The sequence below is a fragment of the Prinia subflava genome, unplaced genomic scaffold, assembly GCF_021018805.1.
Source record: "Prinia subflava isolate CZ2003 ecotype Zambia unplaced genomic scaffold, Cam_Psub_1.2 scaffold_64_NEW, whole genome shotgun sequence".
NCBI classification, from domain to species: Eukaryota; Metazoa; Chordata; class Aves; order Passeriformes; family Cisticolidae; genus Prinia; species Prinia subflava.
Window position 1 is genome coordinate 224,632 of NW_026961071.1, and position 27,633 is coordinate 252,264.

General features: G+C 36.9%; 1 protein-coding gene across 5 annotated transcripts; it reads right to left on the reverse strand.

Annotated features, from left to right (window-relative positions):
- Positions 1-1,892: 1,892 nt before the first annotated feature.
- LOC134565657 (mutS protein homolog 4-like) lies at positions 1,893-27,633 on the reverse strand. 5 transcript variants are annotated; one of them, XM_063425288.1, is made up of 20 exons: positions 27,326-27,632; positions 25,212-25,376; positions 24,253-24,416; positions 20,810-20,920; positions 19,944-20,059; positions 19,171-19,344; positions 16,874-17,046; positions 16,054-16,121; positions 13,305-13,379; positions 12,822-12,886; positions 12,100-12,269; positions 11,162-11,298; positions 10,650-10,753; positions 9,706-9,830; positions 8,670-8,738; positions 7,376-7,494; positions 6,736-6,864; positions 5,080-5,254; positions 3,365-3,453; positions 1,893-3,017 (listed from the first exon to the last, which is right to left on the reverse strand). In XM_063425288.1, the coding sequence occupies exons 1-20, from the start codon at positions 27,588-27,590 to the stop codon at positions 2,832-2,834; spliced, it is 2,679 nt and encodes an 892-aa protein (XP_063281358.1). In that variant the 5' UTR covers positions 27,591-27,632; the 3' UTR covers positions 1,893-2,831. The 5 variants fall into 5 exon arrangements, with proteins under 5 accessions (XP_063281358.1, XP_063281357.1, XP_063245237.1 ...); XM_063425287.1 differs by having other exon boundaries at positions 8,670-8,870; positions 27,326-27,631; XM_063425289.1 differs by having other exon boundaries at positions 2,840-3,022; positions 8,670-8,870; positions 27,326-27,630.

A 27,633-nucleotide genomic window follows, 5' to 3' on the forward strand; every position in this document is an offset into this window, starting at 1 on the left:
TCCTTGGGGTTGCTGGCCTCCAAGGTACTAAGGGTTCCCCCAAGGTTGCTGTCCCCTGGGAGTTTCCCCTGGGTTGCTGTTCCCAGAGGTAATAAGGTTTTCAGTCTTCTCTTCGCCCTGGGTGTTTCACACCGAAGCCAGAGACGACAAGTTGAGTCCAGCAGTTTGTGTTATCAAGCTGTTTATTCTTAATTATCTATCAGTTCTTGTCCAGCTTTGCAAGGCGTCCCCAGCAAAGCAAGACACGCGGCTGGACCACCCCAGGTCAGAGAGCCCTGCACCTTAAGTACAGTATCTTCAACCCAACCACTGTCCGAGACGTATTTTTTATTTACAAAATTTTACCAATACCTACTACCTTTACTAACATGTCAGTTCTACTCTAAGCCAATCTCTAAAACCCAACTCAGCACAAGATGGGGGACGAGAATAAGAACAAGGAGGACAAGGGACCACTCCCCAATTCCTCCATCTTGCCTCTTCAGCCCCATATACTAAGAATCCTAATTTCTATATTTATATTCTATAATAAACCATCCACTACTTATTTTAAATTCTTAGGATTTGTGATTCTTCCTGCATGTGAGTGTTCACTCCCATGGACAGCTATCAGAGTCAGTGTCCTCCTGGGATCTGTGTGGGTCTAACTGACCCCCCTGTACAGATCCCAGACCCCCCTGTACAGTCTCCAAACCCTCCTGTACAGCCTTCAAATCCTCCAGGGTGGCCAGAGGAATATCCTGGACTCCAACAGGGGTTAACCCTCAGTTCAAACCCCAAATACAACAATATTTTCCCCCTTCCATTTAAAATAGAACACAGGGATTCCCTGTCAACTGATACCCTTAACACCCTAGAAAAGCCAAGTTTTCCTTCAACCAATACCCTTAAGATCCCAGGTGAGTGGAGATGCCCCCCACTTTAAACACACGATACCAGAAGAGGAGTTTCTTCCCTCTATTTAAACTCCTTTGGTTCTCATAACCCCCATCTTTTTCTGGGGGCACCGGGGAGGGATTTCCAACACGAAACTTAAAAGGAGAAGATCCCCCTCTCAATCGCAAACCCACACTGGCTCAGCTGCTGCTGCCCTGTCTAGCACAAAGGTTTGGCCCCCATCATCTCCTTCAAGCAATGCCCCACACCCAAGTGCATCCAGCTGCTCCCCCAGACCCAAGGAGAGGCTCTCACTGTTGCTCCATGAGACAGCCCCGGGAGCCCACCATAAGCCTCTCTCTTCCAGCAGCTCCATGCCAAAGTGAGTTGAGACAACCCCCTCTTAAAGCAGCCCCGGCAGGAGCCGCCCCCTCCTCACCGTCACTGCTAATACCTGTGGCTGCAGTCTCTTCTGGGGCTGCAACGCACTTTGGGGGCAGGCAGAGAGCAGAGGCAAAGGTTGCCAGAGAGCCCTCTCTATTCCCTTCACAGCCTAAGCATCTGTTCTTATGGTTTCAGGCACTTGATTGGTTCATTCCTAGATAAAAATGTTATGGCAATATTTTCAAAACTACTACTAATGTTTAGTCAGAGTTTCCTACATTCCTGTATACAATAGAGTGGATAGAGAGAGGGTTTCTTTCCAAATGAATTTAGCGATTAATTCCTATTCTTTGGCAATACCTATGAAACAAAAAAACTTGACAGGTTTTAGTATTCTACACCCACCCCTCCCTGTAAATTTTCTGGCAGCTTTGGGATCCTCTGGGAGAGGGCACCCAGCACGACCCCTCCTCATTCCGCACTCACTGGCTTCTCCATTGCAGCGTGGCTCCCTCTCTTAGAGAGCACCAAATACTGCCCCAAAAGACATCAGAGTCCCCAAGTCTCCACCCCCTCCCCTTCAGCCTTTTTTCCTCACCCCCCCAAAGAAGGCACAGAATGAGTCAAGCTGCTTGGGACAGCAGCACGGCACTTTATTCCAGCCCTTTCCACACGTACATCCCCCCAAAAAGGGATTCTGCTGCAACAAGAAAGGGAGGAAGCCCCCAGAAGGGCTGAAGTTCCTCTCCAGCCCCGCTGTGGCGGGTCACCAGCCGCCCCACGGCACGGGCCAGGGACGCTGCCACGGCTCTGGCTCAGGCTCCACTCCTGCGCTCGGGCCGGTGGCAGCAGGTGGTTCCTCCCTTCCCCACGACGCTGCTGCTGCTGCCCCCGGGAGGCTGCAGCACCGGCATCCCGATCTGCGCTCATGGACCCATCCAGTCGTGGGATGGGAGCACCAGGGACGGACGATGAGAGGCAGAAAGAGGGAGTGGGAGCAGAGAGGACATAGGAAGAAAAGGAAGAACAGGGTGCAGGATGAAAACGATTTTAAAAATCGAAACAAAGCGGATGCGCAACATGGCAGAGAGGGATAAAATAGGAACAGGCACAGGGAACGAGACACAAGGATCCAGTGGGAAACAATGGCACAGGGAGCGTCGAGAATAAAACAGGAATAAGAACAGACAGCAAAAACTGCTTCGAGGCAATTTGGACACAGTTTTCCCTTTTTGCAGTCTCAGCTTTCTTTTGGGTCATGCCTGAAATTCTGAGTTCCTTAGTATTCTGCCCCAGTCCTTCCCTCTCCTCTCAATGCTGCTCTAAAATGATGGAAATGATACAATTTACTGTCAAAAAGAATTGTGTTCCTCATAGAAGGCAAATGCTTTTCTTCCAGGTATGTCAGAGAAGAGAGGGAACCCATAAAGGATAGGGTCTTCCATTACTGAGTGTAATTTAGACTAAGAATTAAAAACATAACATGACGTGAAAAGACAGTACTAATACTTTGGGGAAAACCAGCATCATCTTGCAGTCATAAAAGTTAGAACAACAGTCTATGTTATACATTACTGTTGCTCATAATTTTTTCCAGGTGTAGGACAACTGGCTTCATACTTTTTCTTCAGGGCTTTCAAATATACACGCAAACTGTCAGGGTCCAGTCGAGAATTTCTGGCAGTCTGAACGAATCTCATTGCTAACTGGTATGCAGCTCTCTGTTTCATCATCTCAGGAGTGCTTTTCTGCCTGTGCTGTTCTTAAAAATATACATACATTAAAATATGAAATAAATTATGTTCCATTATAAAAATACCAGTATTACCTATTTTTTACCTGTTTTTGATCTCACAGTTCTTGGGCTGCATACGAACATTACATCCAATACTCCTTTACCCTAAGGGTCACTTGGGTTGTCAGCTAACAGGGACCTTCAGTATAACAGGGACTTTCAGAACTGGTTCCAGAAATACTAAGTTTAATGAAAACTGTTTTCACTAAAACAAAGGCAGTGCTTATCCTGTATCCTTACAGAAACTGGAAATACATTTGAGTTGTATAGAAACTGTAAAATACAGCATTATAATTTTCTACTACGTACCAAAATTTGTTTTGCAATGTGATTTGTAATTTCCTTTGCATCCAAAATTATGGATGATGGTAGGGAGGACACTTCTGCAGCTTTTAGTCCTAAACATATAAAACACAAATCAGGATTTTTAATGTAATTTTTATCCTTACCTTCCATTTTATGTCTTCCAGAATTAACTTCACCAGTTTTTCTAAGGGATAAAGATTTAACTTTTACTAAAATAATATTGGTATTGTTTTTCTTTGTGTGTTGTTTTGTTTATGTTTGTTTTCGAATTTTTTTGGTTAATAAACAATAAGGTTTGGAGAGTTATGAACTAAGACGTCACCTTTGTTTTAATATTATCTTTGAAATACACCTCAACATCAAGTTACTGCTGGTAATACTGTAAATGGGTAGAATGAGACCTATTAGGAGGTTAAAAGGAAAAAAAAAATGGCACCATGGTGTTTACAGCTTTCTCCGTTTGGTTTTTTAATTTGACAGAAAATACAGAGGTTTTGCTAACTGCACTCTCAATTACATCCAGACGTCTAGTGGACATGAATGCCATTTTTCAACCTCTTTGCTGCCAACAGCCAAACTTCCAGATACTCAAGGTAAGAAATAGATATTTTTCCTGCCCTAACATGATTTTTTAACTTTTTCCTTTGTTTGTACCCCAGGAAAGTCTTTGGTTCATTGGGTGGTTTAATACAGCAGGTTCAAAAATGAAAAAGGGTCATGAAGAGCCCTTGTACCCTTTCTTAGAATGTTGCTCAAGTAAGGTAAAGCCAAGACATGAACACTGAGTTTCTAAAGGTCTCCTGCTCTCAGAGATTACTCTCTAAACATACGATTCTTCGGAGTTAGGGGTGGCATAGCATCTAAAACTGCGCTTGTGGCATCAAAGTTTAACTTACTCTAAAATTCTGATCAAGAAAAGTTTTAAGTCCTATTACTTGAAGTTTAACTGGAATAATTTCTAGTCTTAGGTTAACAATAGCTTGCAAAAGTCATGTGCAGCTGATTTCCTCTTGATTAAGTATTACCTAAATCAAGGAATCAACATTCAAATTTAGTATTTGGAAACATACAGATTTCTTTAAATCTTTGTCACTCACTCTTTTCTTCTTTCTGGACCCACAAGTAATCAATCTGTACAATCTACACTATAATTTATTCTATAGTTGAAAGAAAAGTAAATCCACTTTTCAGAGAACACTGATGCTTTTGCAGACCCGCTCAAAATTGTCTTAGCCTAATATTCCATAAAATTCCTCTCCTTTTTTAAAGAAACTTGCTTCCTTTTTGCTAATCAAAAAGGGCCAATCTGCTGTTAACCAGTCATATCACTGCTTATGACAGACACATCTTTAAATCTCTCCAGCACATTCATTCACTTCCCTAAGTGCAGATTAAATGAACTCAAGTAGCATATGCTCAGACTCAACTCATTCAAACAGACATGAACCAGGGAGATACTAACATCAGTAAGATGTTTTTTTCACAACCAAATATCATATAAGTTCTTCATACTACCCGAAACTACTATCTAACTACATGGTTACTTAAAACACACAATTATTTGGAATAAATTATAGATCTGGAGATCCCTGTATCTCTCTGAGAGACACAAACTCAGGGGAAATCTGTCATCAGAAAAAATAATGTTAGATGCCTAATAACTTAAATAATATCTTGTGCAACTTTTGCCAACTGTAAGTCACAGTGGAATCCATTACCATAGTTCTTTTCCTCTGTGTATCCCTTAGAAAGTGTGTAAGTGTAAGCAATTTTCTCCTTATTTCCAGCACTGCTTCTCACATGTTGCACTTCAAAATGGTAGTTTTCCACGTTAGGATATAAAGCGTCTATATGACATAGTTCCAGGAAATGTGTAGCAAACAGTGTAAATGCCTACATAAGGAAACAAGAAAGAAAATTTATTTTGGCAACGATCCAGAAATAAATTATAATAAATAAGAAAAATTAAATAATCTCATAGATGTCCAGGTTTTCTCCAAAACATCGAAAAGCTGTCTTTACATTACTAAAGCAAATTAAAATCCTTCAGTGATGCATTCTACCACTGGCAAGTACACCTTTTCCAACTGTTTCTCCTGTTCATTTCTAAATAGAAGGAAAAAAGTATCAGAAACAAAAGAAAAACCATGATGATTACAAAATCTGACTGGTGTGGATTGGAATGACTGTCAAACGGTTGTTTAATTCTCTCAAGGAATTCTTTATCAAAAGTACAAGTGCCAGAAAGTATCTGAGCTTTTCAAACCAAAAAACCCACAAAAGGATGCTGAATAAACTCTGAGGAGAAACAAACACCTGCACACTCAAAAGGTATGTAACAGCCATCTGAGGTTGATCCCATAACTAGCAACAGATGTGAAATTTGGGTTTCATCTAAAATTATCTTCCAGTTTTCTAAACAACTTTATAACCTCTGTGACCAATTCATAAGTTGTGCAGAACTACCACTGTACTTTGAAAAGTAACCACCAGGTAGAGAGGTTCACTTTTAATATTCAAGGATAAAGCAAAACTAAAACCAAACTAAAAGCAAAATTAAACTAAAGACTGGATTATTCTCTTTCTAGACAGAATTACAAGCTTGCAAGTTGGAAAGATATTGTGATCAGTGTACTGGTTTTAGATGGACTGGAGTTAATTCTCTTCATAGCAGCTTGTGTTATGTTGTTTTGGATTTGTGACCAAGACAGTACTGATAACTCACACATGTTTTAGCCACTGCAGAGCAGCATTCGCACAGCACCAAAGGCTGTTCTGCTCCTCCCAGCAAGCAGGCTGGGGGTGTTCATGGACCTGGGAAGGGACACAGCCCGGATGGCTGACCCAAACTGACCCCAGGGATATCTCACACCATACTACACCACCACAATAAAAACTGTGAGGAAAGAGGAGGAAGGAGGGACATTCAGCGTTGTGGTAACAGTCATTGTGAGGAAACACGGCATTGCAGGAAACAACTGAACATCTGCCTGCCAATAGGAAGCAGTGAATGAATTCCTTATTTTGCTTCTGCATATGGTTCTCTTTACTTACTAAACTGTCTTTATCTCAGCCCACAAGTTCTTGTATTTTTACCTTGCTGATCTCTCCCCCACAGCAGTATGGGGACCAAGCAAGCAGCTGGGTGGTGTTTAGCAGCCGACGGGTTAAACCACAACAAGTGAACAGAACTGCAGCTTATGTCCTCAAGTTTCCTCTATCACTGTAATTCTTACTATGCACCGGTTATGAAAAATACCATATTTAGCCAAGAAATCTTTGCAAATGTTAAATTATGAGAAAATACTGTATATACTTTCAGGATGACAAAACAAGGCTTAAATTTGTTTCAAAACAGAATTAAACAGAATTACCTTTAAGTTCAACAGATATTCACAGGCAGCATAACAAATGCCAATACCTTCTTCGGCACTGGTACCTCTGCCAAGTTCATCAATAATGATGAGAGATTTATCATTAGCATTTTGTATGATGTACGTTATCTAGAAAAATATTCACAGTGTTATCATTCTTATGTGTTTTATTTAAAAAGGATTTTTTTTGTTATTCAGATGGAACATAATGCAGAAATTTTTAAAAAATCTCTTGAGATACAGCAATTTTACCTTTTCAAAGCTTTTAAACAGCTGTCAATTCTAATCAAGCAGACTCACACTACAGCACTCTCTTTTCCACTGAACTTACCCTCAAAATGGTATCAGTTTGTGAGTGGAAATTCAGAGAGCTCAGGCCTCTACAAATGACAACTTAAAGTTTAAGCAAACCCAAAAATGTTACCAAGTACTATCCAACAAAGCACTGATTTTTTACTCAGACTGGAATATCTTTCTATTTAAGAGATGCCTGGGTTTCTACGGTTTATCATAAAAGAGGTGAAGGCTGAATTTTTGACTATTTTTCAAAGTACACTTTCTCAGTGGAAATACACTAGTACCATTTCTATTAGCTTAACAGTAAAAATGGGCCTTGGACTTGGACAGCTGTATTTCATACCTCTTTCATTTCCTTCATGAATGTTGATGCATTTGTTTCAATATCATCATCCATACCTATTCTGGTAAAAATCTGCTCTGCGATTCGAAAAGAACAATACTCTGCTGGGACATAAGAACCTACAAAGCAAGTAAAATACAAGTTTCTCTCATCACTAGGACATTTGCCTGAATACGGCACTGAGAAAAAAAAAACTTTTACACTTGGTTTTTGTGCACATCAGAAAATGCATCTTACTTGATAAAGTTTGGTAAGATTACATTCTACCATTAATTTATGGTAGAAGAAAAGAAAAAAGTTATTATAGATATAGGATAATTAAAGCTTATCAGTGAAAGCTGTAAGAAATCATATGCCTGAAGCTGTTGGTCAGTCTGAAGGGATACAGAAAAAAGCAATGAACTCTAGGATTGTTTTACATTTCTGTGGCCACTGGTTTGCTAATCCCGAGAAACATTAGTTTCCCCAAATCAAGATTACGTTGCCCTTATAAGACTTCAAAGCATAGAACTTTTACTGAATAGGAAAGAACAGGAACCTCTTGCCAAAAACTTCCCAGTTTGCTTTATTCATATTAAACTCATGTTTTTGAGAGCAATTCCTCAAGAACTTGCAATTATTGGGGACTGAACCCACAAATGCATGATGGATAAATTTTATACTCCACTGCTAAGTAGCTTCATTCTATAGAGTTGACTTTTGCTACCAGACTAACTTCCAAGAAAAAAGTCATGAGGAATTCCTGAACATAAGGAGTGAGTCTCAGTCAGACTTTACAAATAGTTGGTTTCCTTTTATAACTTTAGTAACAGAACCTTGCAGTATTTGATACGACTTTTATCCAAAGCAGTTGATTATTTATCTATTCATTGTACTTGTCTAGAAACATGTTTCTCTATGTAATTTAGGCATGCTTAAGGTCATGTGTTTCTTCTGGATGACTAACACACGTCTGACCAGCATACTTGAAGGACACTCACAATCAGTCTAGCAGAAGGTGCTAGATTGGGTTATGGTGCTCCAAAGAACTAAGGCAGGTAACTGTGCTCCTCTGAAGATAGACTGGGAAGGCTTTAAGATTTACATAAGTAAGTTTCTGATGGCAGATGAAAAACCTTACAGTTGCCTCTGTCAGCAACACAAGAGCTGACAGAAGAAAATGGGCTACCTGTTATTATTTTATTTAGACATAATGTTATTCTGGAAGCTAAATCATTCAACTTTATAAATATTTTGAAGGGGGCGGGGGGAAATGTGCTGCAGAAGATGATTAATATTGTATACTCTTACTCACCAATCTGTGCCATAATTTGACAGAGAGCAATTTGTTTCAGGTATGTTGATTTTCCACTCATATTTGGTCCTGTAATAATGACAAAATTGTTGCCCTCTGTCAGGTATGTGTTGTTAGACACAGGTTTTTCCATAGCTATCTTTTCAAGAATGGGATGCCATCCCTGCTTGATTGCTAAAGTATCGGTAAATTCTGGACGAACTAAATGAGAAAAAAAGATGTAAAACACTGAGGAGTTAGTGTGGGAACTTTTACATTATTAAACCAGTATGTTTTGAAATAAAGTTAATTCTTCCAGAGCAGAGCTCTTGGGACGAATTACCAGCCACTTTCAGGTACAGATTCTGATTACCATTCAAGCTTTCATGATTCAAGACTACAGAAAGAAACCCATAACTAAAACTTTATTTCTAAATTAACATTCTGTGGTTTTGTTCCCTAGTAAGTAGAGCTGGACTCCAGTAATAAAACCACAAAGAGCCAAAGTATTTTTATAAAGTACAAGGGTTGTAGACTCCTGTTACTTCCACATATGTACCCTGTATTTGCATGGTAAACAAGAAAGCAGCATTCTTTCTATTTTTGTTATATGCTACCATATTGATTATTTGGGAATATACCATGCCTACAAAAGTCTATTTGATGCTGGAACTCTCTCTATGGATTTCTGTCAGAATACAGTTATTTTCTGAACCGATTACACATGGCTCCTCTTTATCTACCAGCATTAATGGAACAGAAAAACGTGTAAACCGAGAATGTCCATACACTTCACGCTTTTGAACAGAATATGCTTAAACTGTTTATTTTGACAAGAGCGACTGGGAAGGCTTATGGCACCTAACTAACAGAATTTAATTTGGATGAATGGAAGCAGAAAGAACATCAGCATAAAACTAGCAAAGACAGACCAGAGACACTCACCTAAAGACTACTGAGATACAGAAAAAGAAATGGAACCAGACAAAACAGCCTGGTTATTCTCCATCAGAAGGGTCTTTACCTGGCCCGTAACAGAATCAAAGAAGAAACTTACCATAATCAGAAAGAGTGCAGGCGTGGGCAAACGAAAGCAGCATATCCAGCATAGACACAATGTCGGACAGCTTGTATAAGCAATGAATGTGTTCATAGATCTCATTCAGTAGTTTACACACTATTCTGAAGTAAGACACTGATTTAGCCGTTGCACAGCACATCCTCAATTTATACAACTTACAGAAATAAAGAAACTATAATGTTCATACTGTATACATTAGGATAAAATGTCACTCATAAATCACAATCATGTCCCCCAGATGCGAGCAAATGTATAAATTTCTTTGCAGTAAAGATCTTGTGCCATCATCTCAGCTAACATTCTGCTCATCAGACACAACACACATACCTCAAATACAACAGCTCATATGAAAGCTTCACACAGAGAATGAACTAAAAATGTAGCTATGGGATCAAGTATGTTTTATTAACATGTGAAATGTGACTCTAATTCCCTTAGATTTACATGTTAAAAAACCCCTACATGGTTGCTAGAAAGAATTTCCATTCAGCTGACAGGTAACCTTACACTTACTAAGTTATGAATCAGAGAGGAGAACAAGATCACACGCAAGGACAAGATACAGAAATACTTCTACTCTAAATATAAGGAACTGACTAAAACTAACAAATCTGATTTTTACTGATGCAAAACTAATGCATTCATTGTGCCATTTTGTACAGATAATTCACCCATTAAAATTTTATATGATGACCACTTCTATTAATAAATGCCAATCTATCTGCAATCATGTTTAATACAATACACAATTTATGGGTTCTGTTTGTCTCAGGAGTACACTTGAACAGTGTTGCTTTAGACTATTTCTGTAAGTAACCATAACTTAAAAGAAAGATAGCTTTAAAATCCCATATAATTAGCTGATAACTGGAGAAAATGAACATACTTAGCAAATATTAAATAGTTTTAACAGGTCTTACAAATAGGTCATGTGATAGATTTCTCTCAGGGACTCCTGACATCTTTCATTCATTTTTATTAAATCAGCTGAAGTGAAGCTGTATGTGTTTTTCATTTTCGTGATCTATGGGGAATTGAAACCAGTAATAAGAGCCTGCCTTATTATCAGAAGGAAAACCAGCTTCTATAAACCAAATTATGAACCATATGGGGAAATAAAAAACAATGCCCAGTTTCATTTTTACAATGTAATTTTCTATGAAAATTTCACTTAAGATAACAATTAGCAAGATATGCAACTTTATTCTTACACAAAACATAATTGCATGTACTTACACACTATTGATTATATAACTGAATATAGAGTAGTTATAAAAACATCCGAATTAAAACTTCATTTACTTTTAAATATCTTCACTGAAATTATTTTTATTGTTATTTACTGTATAATGTATACTTCATTATTAATGTATTACATATAACAAATGAAGTATACAAATATGTTATGCTAAAACGTATTTTCTGCAGATACCTTTGTAAATTCTGAAGGAAGCTGGCCATTAGGTAATGTTGAACAATCAGCATTCATCTGGATAAAAAATCCACAAGCAGAGCTGAAACTTGTTTTCATTGGTAGGCTGTACTTTTCTGCAAGTCGCGTTATCATACCTACATACCACATACAAAGATTTAACCCAAATTGTATACATTCATGTACCCCCCTCCCCCTCACTCCCCACTTGTGCTGGTACAAAGTTGGAAACTGTTAATGGAAGGTTTCAGAAATACAAAATCTGTATTTTTCATGATGTATGAATCTGGGATTAGAATAAAACAGAAAGACAGGTGCTAAAGTTTCTGATGCTCTTTTATGTTTCCAACTACAGACTAAACTAGGATGGTACTTTAGCTAGAAATCAACAATTTATACTGAAAAAAGGAAATCAGTTTCAGAAGAAATTTTTTCTTCTATTTTGACAGAATGATAAACAGGAAGGTTACTAAAACAAAATAATGCACATCATGCCAAAACTCCTTTTGTTCGTATTTTCTGACTTTTAATACCTTCATCCACAGATAGATAAGGACTGCTTAGAATATAAAGAACAAACAACTCAGATATTTTAAATGAGGAAGTTAAACGAAAGAGTTCCATGTTTTATGCAGAATGTTTTAGGTGGAGTAATTCTGTTCTATTACTTCAACTTTTTTGCACTTTAGGAGGACAAGGACTAAAAAAGCTTTGAATATAGGAATCACCATACAATTATTCAATTTTATTAAAATAAAACTGAGTTTTTATCCAGAAACGGAGACTCTCAGTTGCTTATCAATGACAATCAATTCATACCACTATTAAACACTTTTTACATATGAGAAGGTTATAATACATATAATTACATGGCTTCTATATGTCAAGTGCAATGTACTTTAAACTCCAAATGAATACAAATTTTAGTTTAGAAATACCTGCTATGTCATCAACAATTTCTGTATATGTCCTACGAGCTATGTCAAGGAATTCACTGATGTTAGGCTTAACAGCGTAGCACTTCTGGGTCCTCATACTCAGACATCCTTTTGTGTATCTTGTATCATCATTAATTACAGTTGTAATCTTTTCAAGTATAATTCCAAATCTGCAATATCAGTTGTATCACTAATTTTATGATATTTACTTGCATTATCATCCCCAAATTAGAAGTAGCAGTATTGCAAATAAGTGAAGCTACTTTTAAACTTTCTACTGTTGGAACAAAACACTACATTTCATTTCTGTTTTCACCTCAGAATGAACTGTGACTATATCAAAGTCTGACTAAAAATACTATTCACATCTTTGAGACATATAAATTATTTCTCAAATATACATTTATTTCAAATACACAACACTTGATTTTTGCATTATTATGGATACTCTAGGAAACCACTACTCTTGTCTTTTCAGAATTATTTCTAAGGGAGTTCAGTTCAGCAGCATCTCCAACTCCACTATCACAGCTAGCTCTCTTGCTTGTATCCCTCTATTCATTAGCTGAAAATTAGATTTTCTGACCCTTAAAATCAGCTTTGAGCAAAGGAACTGAGCTATACCGATAACTATAAACAAGCAAAGATGCAACAACTTTTATCTTACATGCACTTTTGAGATAAGAGTTTCTAACACAGTAGCTAAGTATTATGATAAATACCTTGTATCTTCAAGAGAATTGTAGTAAGCCTTTAGCAGCTGTGTGTTGCAGCTTCTTAAAGCAGCCTGTTGAAGATTAAAATATGGACATAGCAGTTACTTCTTTTTGTAGCCTTTTTAGAGGACTGAAAGTTTTCAGATTCAGTGAGGCTAATCAGCAGTTGCATAAACAGTCTGTGGAATCTGAGCAGGAGTTTCAGTTAAATGTTTGTTATATAATCAGTTATTCAGGTAATGGTAGGAATCCTGCTCTTCACACTATAGACACAAATGCGTATTTCTGATTGGTGTTAAGAATCAACATACTATGTCGACATTGTCAGTATTGTGTTCTGTAATTACATTCTTTTTTTACTTTATCAATCCCTTCTGACTTGAGATATTCTATGACATTTAATAAACTGCACTTCATAAAAATAAGGACAAAATGGTCTGTACTTTATTAAAAAAAACAAAACAGAACAAAACAACAAAGACTGCTTACTTTTAGAGGCTCCACAAGTTCTAAGGTATGCTTCAGGTAGATTAAATTAGTTATTTTTGATTCAGCAGTTTTAACCTGTTGAAAAATATTTACAATATTGGAGGCATTTGTATGACTGTTCCAAAAAAGTACTTAAGAACTAGTAAAACTCCTATTCTTAACAGTAACAGGCTTATACATTTAATGCAAATTCCTGACATGCTTCATAAGCTCCCTTTGACAACTTTGTGTCTGCACAAAAAATGTTTACCTAAATTTTACACTGCCTGCTGTGATAGTTTGTCCATCAATAGTTCAGATTTTCCTATGTTTGAACTGATGACTGACTCCAAGAACACCCTGCTAGCCCAAGCTGGAAAACTTTTCATCTTCTATGTATAGTTAGCTCTACACAAGTGCTACACAATTTGTAGACTTTTTCAAAGCAAATACATTATGTATTATAATGAAGCACACAACCTTTTCCCATTAATGCTGTTAAACACAACATAACCCCGTTTGGTTGATTTCTCTTTGATTAATATACATACATTCTTAAACATCTGCTCATAAAGTAATAAAAAAAATTCAGTAAATATTTCAAAATCTTTCTCACAATAGTGACTGTTCTTCAGAATCTTTCATTCACAGAAACCCTTAAACTTTTTTTGTATGTCCCATTAAGACTCATGATAAAGAATTTTGCTGCTGACACTAGGGCATAGCATATGCAGTACATATGCATTGTGCAACAGGATTTTAAGGAAATAACACAGATAAACATAGATTGCACATGAACATAGGAGCATGATCCCATGTGAAATCTTTTCTCATTCATGTATAATATCTCTTTACTCTTGTGACTGAGGGCATCTCTTATCTTACAGTCATATAAAGGTTTTGGTTTTTTTGTTGTTGTGGGTTTTTTTGGTGTTTGGGGTTTTTGTTTGTTTGTTTGTTTGCTTGTTTTTTTGTTGGTTTTTTTTTGTAAAAGATAGAACTAAACAATGCTAAATGCATGAATGGAAGAATGTTAATCTCCAAATAAATATGGGCTCTCAGTCTGAAGAAAGAATCAGAGATCAAAAGAACCAATGTGGTCACACATACAAAACTGGCAGTGGAATGGATCTTTGACCAACTAATTCTTATAGGAATTTTAACTAAACTAGGGTTACAAGTGAATCTCTGCACATGATACACTTAACCCCAAAGGCAGTAAATTATTTCACCATCGACATGATTTTTTAAGTACCAAATCTCAGCAGGACTGGATCAAGCACAGTTTTTGAAGTGTAAGGCTTCTGTCTCTTGGAGTAACCTTGAAGTGCCAGATGTTATGTATGTAATGAATATGAATGTTTTTTTCTTAAAAAGACGATTAGTCCCTTTCGAAACTCATGCTTTTTCCTAACTACTTTGTAATTGCATGACATAGCCTGGAGAGAGAGCAGTTATTAAAAAAAAGTTGACCGTTCCAAACCTATTTTTTAAGTACTGGAATTGTCTGCCTGGGGAGGTGGTGGAGTCACCATGCCTGGACCTGCTTAAAAAAAGGACTGGATGTGGCACTCAGTGCCATGGTTTAGTTGAGGTGTTAGGGCATGGGTTGGACTGGATGATCCTGAAGGTCTCTTCCAACCCAGTGATTCTGTGTGACTGACACCCTCCTTAGGACGAGAGAATGCTCATGCTGAATATACCACTGATAGATTTATCTGAAACTGTAGGCTTCTCAGAGTGCATCTCATCTGCTGACTGGTGGAAGGTTTACAATGAAACCTTTTATGGAGAGTAGGAATGAAACATACTGAATTGCCCAACCTAGCATTTGATAGCAGCAACTGAGCTAGCACTTGAATAGGCATGTCTGTTGCATGAATACTAAGCTCTGCTATACTGGAAACAGTCAACGATGAAAGCGCTGCAGTAAAAATGTTTGGTGTACATGGTCCTATGCATACATAAACGCATCCTATGTGACAGTTTTAGTCATACAGATGAACTTACAAATTCACGTTACACACTTCTATAAGGAAAGCTGGGAGCAATAAACCTTCTGGGTTTTGATTATGTCATTAAAGAGATTGATCTGCATTTATTACTGTCCTGTTTGAGTCTGTACCTGATTTGTTCAACTAGAATTGGACAAACTGTTCATCTAAGCAGGTAAATCAGCATGTGAGAAGACACTGAGAGGTGAAAGAGTTTTGAGTATCTAAGATGCTGGCACACAAGCATAAACATAAGGAATCATCAAAAGCAGCGGCAGAAATATCCAGCTCAAGCACCGTAGGCAAAAGTAGCTTTTAACACCATGGTTTCAGTATGCTTAGTGGAAACAAAGTTGAGGTTCAGTAACCTCAGGCTCACTGTAGTTAACTGTTGGGTCTGGTCTCAACCAAGATTCACTGGTGAACTGTATGTATTTATTCAATTTTGGTATTTTATTACAAGTGTTAACATACAGACTGATATATGAGGCAAGATCTGATGAAAAAATAAGCTTGCTTTTAGACATAAAGTCACTAGGACTGTAAGTCACTGAATACTTTTTTCACTTCTGCCGATGTGAAGAAAATTCCTCTCTCTCATCTAAGTACTGTTGAATAAAATGTACACTTATGAAGAATAAAGGTGAGGAGTGATGAAAGAGTCAACATTTTTGGAAGTACATTTGCATAAATTAAGATGAATTATAGACATCATATTTATATATTGCATGTTATAAACAGATAATTGATATTCCAAAGTGTATTTTGAAACATACTGTATCCTGCTTTGGAATCTGTACCAAAACTGAAAGTAGTTGTTCTGTATCCAGGAATTTTGAAATAACTGTAAAACAAAAGTATACACATCAGAAATTAAACTGAAATTGTAAGAAGATGTATTTTCTTTGAAAGCACACAATTACTTAGCTATACTAATGCTAATCTTTTCCTTACATTCTGTGGTCACAAATTATTTACAGGGTAAAAACTAGCTTAAAATAGCTAGTATCTGAAGTATTTTGTCGTGACTATACTTATGACTTACTATACCTAAGCATGCAGACATCTGTCAACTCAGAAATACTTTTTTTTCTTAGATTGAATTGTATTTCTCTTGTGACATAGATAAAGATTATATGATCCAGTTTCAGGTGGACTAATTTCAGCATTGTATTTTACCTTTCTCTGGACTGCATATTTTATGAAGCCATAGAAAAATATATTTATATGCAAGTATTACTTAAGGAATGTGTTAGCTTTTTCATGTATACATTATATATACTTGTATACATCAAACATAATGCATACCCAGCCACAGAGGCAAAGAGACAAACTCCAACTCTTTTAAAAAGCTCTTGGCTCAGAGACTTCTATATACTTTATCAGAGAAATTCAACTTTTCTAAGCAAAATACTTGAGAAAAGTATCACTATGATAATATAGATTACTTAAAAAAATTAGGTGTTCACTATGTTATCTAACAAACCATTAAAAATACTTTTCAAACATCCTGATTCACACTACATATCTTCTTATATTAGAAAAAAATGTTTAAAAAGAATATATAGTATTAGGTGTTACAAAATAAACTACTACCTGCTTGAAGACCAAAAAAGAGCTCCTCATCCTGGAGTAACTCCTGAACACAGTCCAGTCTTGTGTTAATTGTTTCAGCATCAACTAGAGGTTCCAGGATATTGGATCTAAGTCTTCGACTTCCACCAGGAGTTTTAGTATAATTTAGAACACCAAGGAGTGTGTGACCATTCCTTTGAAAATAAAATAGATGTGAAGAATACATGTACCAAAAAAAAAGAGATGGCAAGTGTAAGGAGACATTTACAGGCAAGAGTATCCTACAAATCTGAGACATGTTTTGGCATGCTTAATATCTCCCTGTTTGTTGTGTATATTATATGAACTACAGCAGTTTAGGAAGCTAGGTAATTCAATGTAATTTAATATAATATTAGCCCTCAATTATATAAGTACCAAAATACATTTGTACTTAGTATTTTATTCATAGTAGTATTTCATTATATAGTAGTATTTCATTGCTACTGCAGTGGTAAAGTTCACATTTTCTCTCTAAATTAAACTAATTAAAAATGAACACAAGGAGGCAAATTATCAAGTTATAATCAGATATGAAATAGTAATCAGAACAATTTACTTGAAATACACCTCTGAAAATAATTTAAAATACTTAGAAGTCAAAAAGAGAAATAATTTTTGGTTTTATTCTTTTAAAAAACATATTTCAGTCAATATAGGAGCTAAATAACATGCTTATAATTTGTAAGTATTAGTTTCATCTTTATGGCTTTTATATGTTATATATCCCAGGGTTTCACACTTAAGGGTGATTACATCTATGTAGAATAAGCCCTCTATAATATTTACACCTACTACACAGTTAAACAGTTTTAGAAACCTGAAATCTTCCATGCTATTAGCTGGAAGAAGACCTGTGAAACACCAGGGCCATAATAACATATTCATTTAAACCAGAACTTCAGTAGGAAGACACAAGTACACAAAACAAACACCATGAAGACAGACACGTAGGTAGATAGACAGAGTGAGCAGAAACACCCTGAAATACCATAGTATAAAAAAGCAAAGCAATAGTCAAAGAGAATTAAAAAAAAAAGGGAGGGGGAAATTCAAACTCAGTCATATTAAGGGTGCACTTACTGTACGATGTAACCTGTGACAACACTGAAGTGGAATTCTACATTTGGGAGAGTATCCACAGTGCCTATCTTTAGGCAGCTGAGGACTTATTTCCCTGCACAGTTAAATGAAGAAAGACAAGTCCCTCTAGAATTAAGACTGGCACACAATTTGACTTAGGTATTTCTGGTTGTGCCTGTACTATTAACTTTTATTACTATTAACCATTTTATTAACTATTAGCTTCTGATACCTAAGACAAAGATATCTAACCAGGCTTCAGGGGTAAGATCTATGTAATAAAAATAGTTATGTTTGGCTGATTCAAACTTGCCAGTGGATCAGCAAAAATTCTGCATCAATGATGCTAAAAAAAACCCAAAACAACAGAGAAACTTAATGCAGTTTACTGTTACTCAGTTCCTCCTGTAATCACCTTCCTTTCAAAACCATCTGTGAAATTAGGAACAGAAAAACATTTTTTCAGAAATGTATCACTTCAAAAGTACTTTCCTATGCAAGGCATTCTGTGGTTCTATTGTATCTCCCCAAGGGGAAAGCTCTTTTTACATCAGGGTGATTAAGTGGACATCTAAACAGGTGGATCTCAGAACCTGACAGGCGGCAAAATGTAAGTTCCAAGTATTTTGCTTGCTAACCAGAAGTGTAACAGTCTGGAGAAGGCAAGCCTTGAAGTTTCTTCTGCCGATGAAGTGCTCCAAGCATTTATCTCAATGTGGAAAACTACCATGCAATCAAGTACCACATTGTACATTCCCATCATTACAGAAATTACTCTTTCCCACTATTAGACCCAAAAGAAAACAACCTTTCAAGGCTGAAGCATGTATCTTGTGTAAAATGAGTAAAATGTAGATGTTTTAATCCAACATAAGAAACTTGCAGAAATACTATGTCTTTCATTTCATATTGTGAAATTTTGCATAAATAAAATTTTAAAGTCTGAATAAAACATACACATCAATGTAAAGATGATTATGCATCATCTCTTTCTACCATTCACTTCAGGATTTCCTGTGCTAGAAATTTTGTGCTGAATTGTTACATATTTTAAATACTTTCTTTAGAAGCTCAGACTGGTATGCAAATTCTCTCATATAGAAATAAATATAATGGTCAGCTCTTTGACACAAATGTCAAGGAAATTTAGCAAAATCCATCTTTATAAAAACGTAACTTGGAAAAATTATTCTTACCGCGAATCTCTGTTATTGATCACTAGTTCAAGATTTTGTGCTGATGATGAATCTATCATAGCTGTTTTCTCACTCCCCTGGAAACGCACCTTTAGTGATTTAGGAGCATAAACAGCGTTTTGAATAAATTCAACATATTTCAGCAAAGCTGCAGCAGCTGCAAGACTGTAATACCTTGGAAAGAAACAATCTTCTATGAATGTTGAATACTGCTATTGAAATACCACAAAAGTAGTGCATTATAGAAATAACGTTCATACTACTGTGGCTTGGCAACTACTGTGATTGATAGCACTGAAAAAGCAGTATATTTCAAATATGCACAAACCCATGTCTAGTGAAAATACATTCATCAAATATTCATAAATGTTTTAGTTTCTGTACACTTGACAGCCTACACTATATTGCTGATATAGTGAACATACATATTTCAACAGATACATGTGACTTGAAGACCCTGGTCACCAAGTATCAACACTTAAAAATGTTGATACATAGAAAATGATAACTCTTGAAAGGTATCTTTAAGGAAAGAATGAAAAAGTAGAAAGCTGAGAAAACTCAAAAAAACACCCAACTATGTAACAGGATTTCTATTTACATTTCTAGATATGTCAGAAACACTGGAGGGCAAATAAAAAGACAGCTCTGTTATGATTTTCTGACTTTTGCTACATGACAAACACACGTCACGAGTACATGTAATGAGTACATAAAATGATTCTGTTAAAAACTTATCTGGACACAGTATGCTTTTCCTTATTTAAACATACTTCGATTGGACTTCCATGAAAATGGTGCTAAATTCAGATGCACACAATTGTTCTATATACTCCAAACCCTTTGTTTCATTGAAGTATTTTCTCTGGACAGTTGAAAAAGTCACATTCTGTGAAGATGGGGGTGAAAGAAAATAGTTTTAAAAGTTACATCAGAGAGTCTTCTGTATTTTTCTAGTGATATGTTTCCAAGAAACTATCAACTGATCCTGCAATCTGTCTTCATAGAAGTATTCATTCTAGCTTACGGGCACAAGTAGGTCAATGTAACTGAGGGTGTGTGATGCACAAGTGATCTATGTGACAAAAAGGGGAGAGAGATCAGGAAGCAGAAGAGCACTCACAAAGAAGCTATCAGCTCTGTAGGCATGAAGCAATTCAGGTAGTAATTAATAGTTTTTTTTAAGGTTCTGAGGCTTTAATACTCATAAATGACTTATACCAATTCATCTCATCCTCTTTTACCCTGACAGTGCTCTTTTTCCTATTCTATGATACATAAACCTCATTGATTTATCAGGTTGAGAGAACAAGGGAGAAACAAAGGAGAATATTTATTTTTTTAATTTCTGTATCTTTCCTAGGTTTGGTACTACTCAAATTACCCAATGCCACAATTTCAAAACTTCCAGGTTTCGTCAGCAATATACCTATCTCTGTAATTGTCAGTATTAGGAGTGGCAGCATGGGAGCTCCATTTAGTTTATTCACTGTCATTCTAAAATTAGACCTGAAAATCATAGAAAACAAAATCTGTCTGCACTTAAGATTCTAAAAGTTGTGCAAAACTCTCAAATCAACCATCATTTAATAGTGATCAACAAGAACTCTAAAACACTGAATGAAATTTTAGATCTTACCTTGAAATGTTCTGTTATCAGATTGAACAATTTTGTTGTGTTCCCTGCGTCACAAGCAGTGTTTGACATTATTATTTCTAGTGGTGTTAAAATCTTGAGTTTAGTAATAACCTGAAAAAAAAATCAAAATAATTCAATTAAAAAATTATATAATCTAAAATATTTTAGACAATAATGAACAGCAATAACAAAATACAGAACCCTTGTATTTTAGAATCAGTTCAAGATTGAAATTTTCTGCTAACTTCTACATTAATGAGTCAAATTCATATGTATCTAAATATACACAAAACTAAATTAAAAACAAACAAAGAAAATTTAGAGCTTATCCCCTGTTATTTGAACACAGAATCATGCTTGTTGTTGAAGCAAGAGATGAATATCCAAAACTATTCCATGGCTATGATGGGGGAGAAGGACTTATTTCAACAGATGTCAGCTTTCTGGGCTTGCAGCTGGAAGGTTAATTGTGCTCTGGATGAAGAACAAATCCAACATGTCTGAATACTACTAATCTTTTGATTGAGACTAGTTTTTTATTTTGTTTAACCTCCTCTACTAACATTTATCTCAGTATTAACATGGCAAAAAAAGTGTATATTTTACCAGCTTTACGTTATGCACACCCCCTGTAGGGATTATTAGTAGACTATATGCTCTTCTACTGTATAAGAAAGGACAAACATGCATTTATGTTCATTTATACCAGCATTCACAAATTCTCAAGGGAGAAACATGAAAAATCAGACTATATTTTAACTGCTTAGAGGTTAAGATGTGCACAAAGGGACAGATGATGTCCTACTGAAAAGGTAAACAAGCATAAAAAATACACAAAATAAATCATCTAAGGGCATTTGGGATGGGAAGGCTGTCATTGCCCTTCATATCTGCTAACCACTAGGAAGGTTTTTTCCAGTGGCATCACAGTTCAGCAAATCTTGAAGAACTTAAAAGTACAGAAAATTTTCCTGAATGTATTTGCTGAACATTCAAAAACAGAAGTATGCACAAGAAAGAGAAAATACAGTAGGCTGGATACCAATCACTAGGTAAAGCATGGATTCTGAGAGTGTAACAAAACAGCTGATCAGCAGATCAGACAGAATTGTTGAAAGGAGTAAGATGAATATGTCTTTACAAACAGATTGTGTGAATCTGCTTGCAGATAGGCCCAGAGACTTGTAGATAAGGAATTAAGGGGACAAACCATCAACTTCAAAAAGTGTTACTAATTGACACGGACTGCTGCTTAGCCAAGGTCATGCTCAGCTCCTGAACTTTGAGAAGAACAAACACTTAATAGGTTTATGAATATTTAACTTCCCCACCCAGGATGGATTTAGCTCTTAAAGCTGATTTTAATAGTCACCTATCATATGTTATACACAGGAGAGCATAGTAAGGGGCACATTTAGCAGGCAGATCGGGAAGTCTGTACCTCCCAAGTACCTCAGCCAATAGGGAATGGGCAAAGGTTCTGCAGCTGGGAAGATCAGGACAAAAAGGAGGCTACAGTCCTCTAACAATTTGAGAGACCCCATGGCCTTTGCCTTTGTTCAAAAATAAAAGGTACAAGACTCCTCTGTCTCCTCCTCTGGTGACATAAATTTTTTCACACATTGTTAAAGGTGCAAGAGATTAAAGCAAAAAATCAGGCTGGTAGGACACTTCCTGCATTAGGGGAAAAGTATGCTACCATCTCTCTTTTTTTGACTGAATGGTGAATGCAGTATCAGGTATGAGCATAATGGAGAACTCAGTAATCTAAATGGAAAATTAGGAACATATGTGCACAAATAAAAACGCCAGCTGTTATAATGGCTAGGTGGGAAAACAATGAACAATTCTAACCATGGTGTGCGGGGCAGTTATAAAGGATGTTCAATATGTAACTGTGTGTGTTCAGACCATAACAGGCTCTAAAAGCACTAATACTTAAATATAAAACAAAACAAAGAAACCCATTATACAACATGTTATGTTGCCCATTACAACAACTGTAACGTACAATGTTGTACAATATACATTGTACAAGGACATATTACAACATCTGTTTTAGTAAACGTATTTGATAGTTGTTTATATCCTGAGTCAAAGCTACTTACTGTACTAATAGAGCTTTTGTTTCTTTGAATATTGTAAAGATGCTACAAGCCATGTTATTTTCTAGCATGCTTAACTACAACAGAACCACGAAATAAGACATTCCACTAATGCTGTTGCTGCATAATCCAGAGATTACTCTCTAAATTAATGTAGCATATGCAGTGCTGGCTGTAAATTGAGTGAATCTGATTTCAAACTTGTCGGAGTCTGGAACATCCCTCTGGCCACCCTGGAGGGTTTGGAGACCAGACAGGGGGGTCTGAGATCTGTACAAGGGGGTCAGCCAGCCTCACACAGAGCCCAGGACGACACTGCCTCTGATCCCTGGCCATGGGAGTGAATGCCCACATTGTATGAAGAATCACAAGCTGAGAGAATTCAAAATAAGTAGTGTTTCATTTATCATAGAATGTAAATGTAGAATCTAGGATTTTTATTATATGGGGTTGAAGAGACAAGATGGAGGAATTGGGGAGTGGCCCTTGTGCTCCTTGTTCTTGCTCTCGTCCCCCATTTTCTGCTGAGCTGGATCTCAAGGATTGGTTTAGAGTAGAACTGACATGTTAGCATAGGTAGTAGGCATGGGTAAAATTTTGCAAATAAAAAGTACGTTGTGGACGGTGGTTGGGTTGAGGGTACCGTACATAAGGTACGGGGCTCTCTGACCCGCCCAGTCCTGCCACATGTCCTGCTCTGCTGGGGATGCCTCACAGAGCTAAGAAAGAACTAAGATAAGGTACCCTGCCAGGGAGGCCTGGCAGAGCTGAGAAAGAACTGAGATAATGAAGAATAAACAACCTTGGAAACATGCACTGGCGGACTCAGCTTGTCGTCTCTACCTCTGGTGTGAAACACTTAGGGCAAAGAGAAGACTGAAAACCTTATTACCTCTGGGAACAGCAACCCAGAGGAGAATCTCAGGGAACAGCAACCCTGAGAAAACTGACATGGAATATTTATGTAATCAACGCCAGAACTGGAATTACTCTTGTGTGTGTGTCACACACACACACACACATTTATGCAGTTCTGTTCTCAGAGTTCCTTTGCCCGATGAAGAATACTTGCAAGTTCTACTACCATATACTGCCCAGTGCTCTTCAAAACGAGGCATCTCAGTCCCACAAGAATGTATTTTGCAGAAAGGCTGTTTTTCTTTTGAAAAACATTCTTTCTTAATATCTGAGGCACAATATGGAAAACAGCAGTCTTTTCAACCCTGCACATTTTCTAGAACTTGTTACTTCCACTTTTGAGAAATCCCTTTCACAAACTAGAAGTTTAATTTCCCATTTTTCAAGAAAGTAAGTCATAATAATTAACCCATAAAATACCTTGGCATAAGTAGTATTGTCTGCAAATTGAGATAGTATCAACTCAGGATTTTTTAAATCTATACTGGCCATTCCTACTTCACCTCTGGCAAGGCCTCTTCCTTCCACTACAGCTACAATAACCGATGCAACAGTATGAGCAGAAACTGCAGATGAGGATGTAACTGTAAAACAGTTGTATATGTTCAGTTACATTCAATACAGATCAATGAAAGATTGATCAAGGAGCATCACAAATGACAGGGCAAGAATAAAAAAAATACAGATACATGAAAGAATCATTACCAGTTCTGTCTTTAGGAATACTAAAGACTGAACTGATAATGATTAGTCAGACTGGGAAGGAACTAACTTTAAATCCCATTATTTCTGCATTACCAGAGCACATATGATACGTATAACATGGCACTAGGCACCATTACCCTGTAACACCATTTTGCTCACATGAAGCACTGCAAAATGTCCAATCAGCTACTGTGTAAATGTTGTGAAGGACGAGTGTTCTACACCTCTGAACATGCCAACATAAAATAAATAAAACTTGCATCAAGAAACTTGAGAACTATGTTATAAATTATGTCAAATGCATTACAAGCCTAAAAATAAACCTTGATTAGAAATGTGCATGAATTTGGGCTCCTAAGTGACCACACTACATGTCCACAAATATAATTTGATTTTGGACAATTTGAAAAATGTCTGAATTCTAACTACACTGATAATTCAGACATGAATGCAAGTAAGTAGCAAGAAGATGCAACACCAATGCATCTTCTCAGTACATGAAGTAGTATTTTCTTGTTGGTGTATTGTTCCTTGGCAGCATTCTCTGTGGTACAACACACGTGTTTTGAGTTTATTTCAGTATCTTAACATACAACATTTAAAATAGAACTGTTTAATAAAATACAGTCAGAAATGCAAGTTAGCCTGTTTCCTCCAAGAGCTGTTAAACTTACCCGAATATCCCATAAGAGAAGTATGGCTTCTGCAACCAGATCTACCAGAAGAGAGAGGTGTTTTCCCTATACATGTGCTATTCAGACCTCGCACAGAAGAAGAACTCGTGAGATTCAAAGTATTAGCATTTTCTACACAAGAACTTTTGTCCCCAAAATATGATTCTGAGGGGAGAGAGAAATAAGTAAATTATGAAAACAGCCACAAACAATTTTTATCCACAAAGCAATATACAAACAACACCTTACAAATCTTCATTTTTTATAAGCAGAGATATGAAAAAGTCCTTCTATGAAAGTTCTCCAGAGTATAAAATGAAATAAAAGTCAGACTGCTTTGAAAACAAGCTTGCATTAATATGATTTTCTACAAAGAGGTTACCTGCAGTGCCAATAAAAAAGTAAGGATTTACATTGTTGAACTGAAATAATACAACAGAAGTCACTTTACTAAGGATCACTTCCTATTCTAATGAATTCTAGGTTTATGAAAGAATGCTATAAATCAACTTTATCTCACATTTGCCCATTATTTGAAAAAACATTACCTAAAACTTCACAAGTGTTTATGAAAACTTTTTTTTTTTTGAAAGCTGAGCATTCCTTTTAAAAAACAGGACAATAAGAAAAAACAAAACAAAGAATCAATTGGGAATGATAACCCCTTGAACTGATGGGGATCAACTCTCAGAAATCAAACACTAATTTGGGATGTATTTAATAGCAGTTTCTTTTACACATGTACTTATGATCTACCAATGTTTTTAAGTCCTCCAAAATACCTTTGTCTCAAAGCACTTTTAAGTTTCAATAAATTATTTAAATAATTTACTTGGTTTTTTTTAAATTCTCTTGACATGACTGAAGACATCCTTAACCTAGTTTAGATAACTGCTTTTTAAGATTTTTTAAAAAATTGAAAACACAAACAGCAGATCCACTTAAAAAACTCCAGGTGTCATAAAAAAGCCAAACACAAATGTTTCTGTTTCTTGTATTACATTAAAAACTGACACACAAGACAAAATACTTAAGTACTGTCTTTAGATGATCAATTAACTGCATGACTCTATTAAGGCTCATTGGTACAAAAATATCTACAATACTGGGGTTCTGGAGTTTGTTTGGGTTGTTTGGAGGGTGACGTGGGATTTTGTGTTTGTTTGGTTGGGAGTTTTTTTAATCTTAAAACTGTGACAAGTGATAAAAATATTAGCTCTTTGGTTGGGGATTTTTAAAGAGTGGGCACATCACCATTGGAATGCATACTGATAATTTTTTTAAAATAGTATTCATTTAGATTTCGGTGTAAGTTCAGTCAGAATTTTGGCAGAAGAGACTTCCTGTAGAAGGTACTGAATCTGGCATAACAGGGGGAAAACAGTAATTCTGAAGACCACATGAACCAAATCTGAAGACCACATGAACCAAATCATATACAAGTATTTCTCAAACCCAACATTTAAATCATGCCCCATTCGAATTAGCATTCTATCTGGGATTTTTAGGATTCCTCAGTAATCATATGTATTACCCAAGCCCATTTTCCCTAATTTCCAATTTATACATAATTTATACACACGTACATCAGAATTCATTGCAACAAGTGTTAAAATATTTTCCAACGCCTTTCATAGCTTCTTTTGTTCTGAAAATATCACAATTTAAACTTTTTTTTTTTGCTGCCTGCCAAGATACAGACTTTGATAGCAGATTTTTGTAAAGGATGGCAAATCGCAGTATTGCATTGTAGGAGCACAAGATTCTTACCACACATCGGGATCGACAGGCACTTAAAACTATTTCAAAGGCTGGGCCAAAAAGATAAAAACAAAACCCAAACCAAACACTGTGCAGTAATTCAAACACGTTTACGGTTCCCACCAGAGAACTCAGCTACTATTATCTAAAGAAAATAAGACAGATTTCTTCAAAGAAGTGCAAGGAACGATTTCAGTTGTTCTGACCGGCTCAATGAAAGAGGTCGCTATGACGGTTAGTTGCTGCTGCCCCATCTCAGTAAGCACAGCTTTTAACAGCCCCTTCGGAACCCGACCCTAGCAAAGAGAGCAGGAGCATAAAGAAACAGATGAAGGCCCGGGCAGAGACCGTACCCCCCCTTTCGGAAACTGCCGGCTTCACCGCGCTGCTCCTGGCGGCCCGGCCGGCTGCGAGGCCTTCGCCGCTGGAGCCGCCCGGCCGTGTCCCGCCTCTGGAGGAGCCCCCGGTGCTCTCCGAGCCGTGCGGCGTCTGCAGAAGCCCCAGGGTGTAGTGCGGCGTCTGCTCCGCCCGCCCGCCCACTCCTGGCGTGGAAGAGCCGCGGCCCGTGTAAGACCCCGAGGTGGCGGAGGCGGCCGCCCGCCCGCCCGCGCCCGCCATGCTGCGACGCCTCAGCACCGCCTCAGCACCGCCTCAGCACCGC

Coding starts and splice junctions, on each gene's coding strand:
- LOC134565657 (XM_063425287.1), bottom strand. CDS start 27,590: ATGGCGGGCGCGGGCGGGCGGGCGGCCGCCTCCGCCACCTCGGGGTCT. Junction 20,060..20,809: donor TGATAACAGAACATTTCAAG/GTAAGATCTAAA, acceptor CCATCTTCACAG/AATGTGACTTTTTCAACTGT. Junction 3,018..3,364: donor ACATTGCAAAACAAATTTTG/GTACGTAGTAGA, acceptor TTTTAAGAACAG/CACAGGCAGAAAAGCACTCC.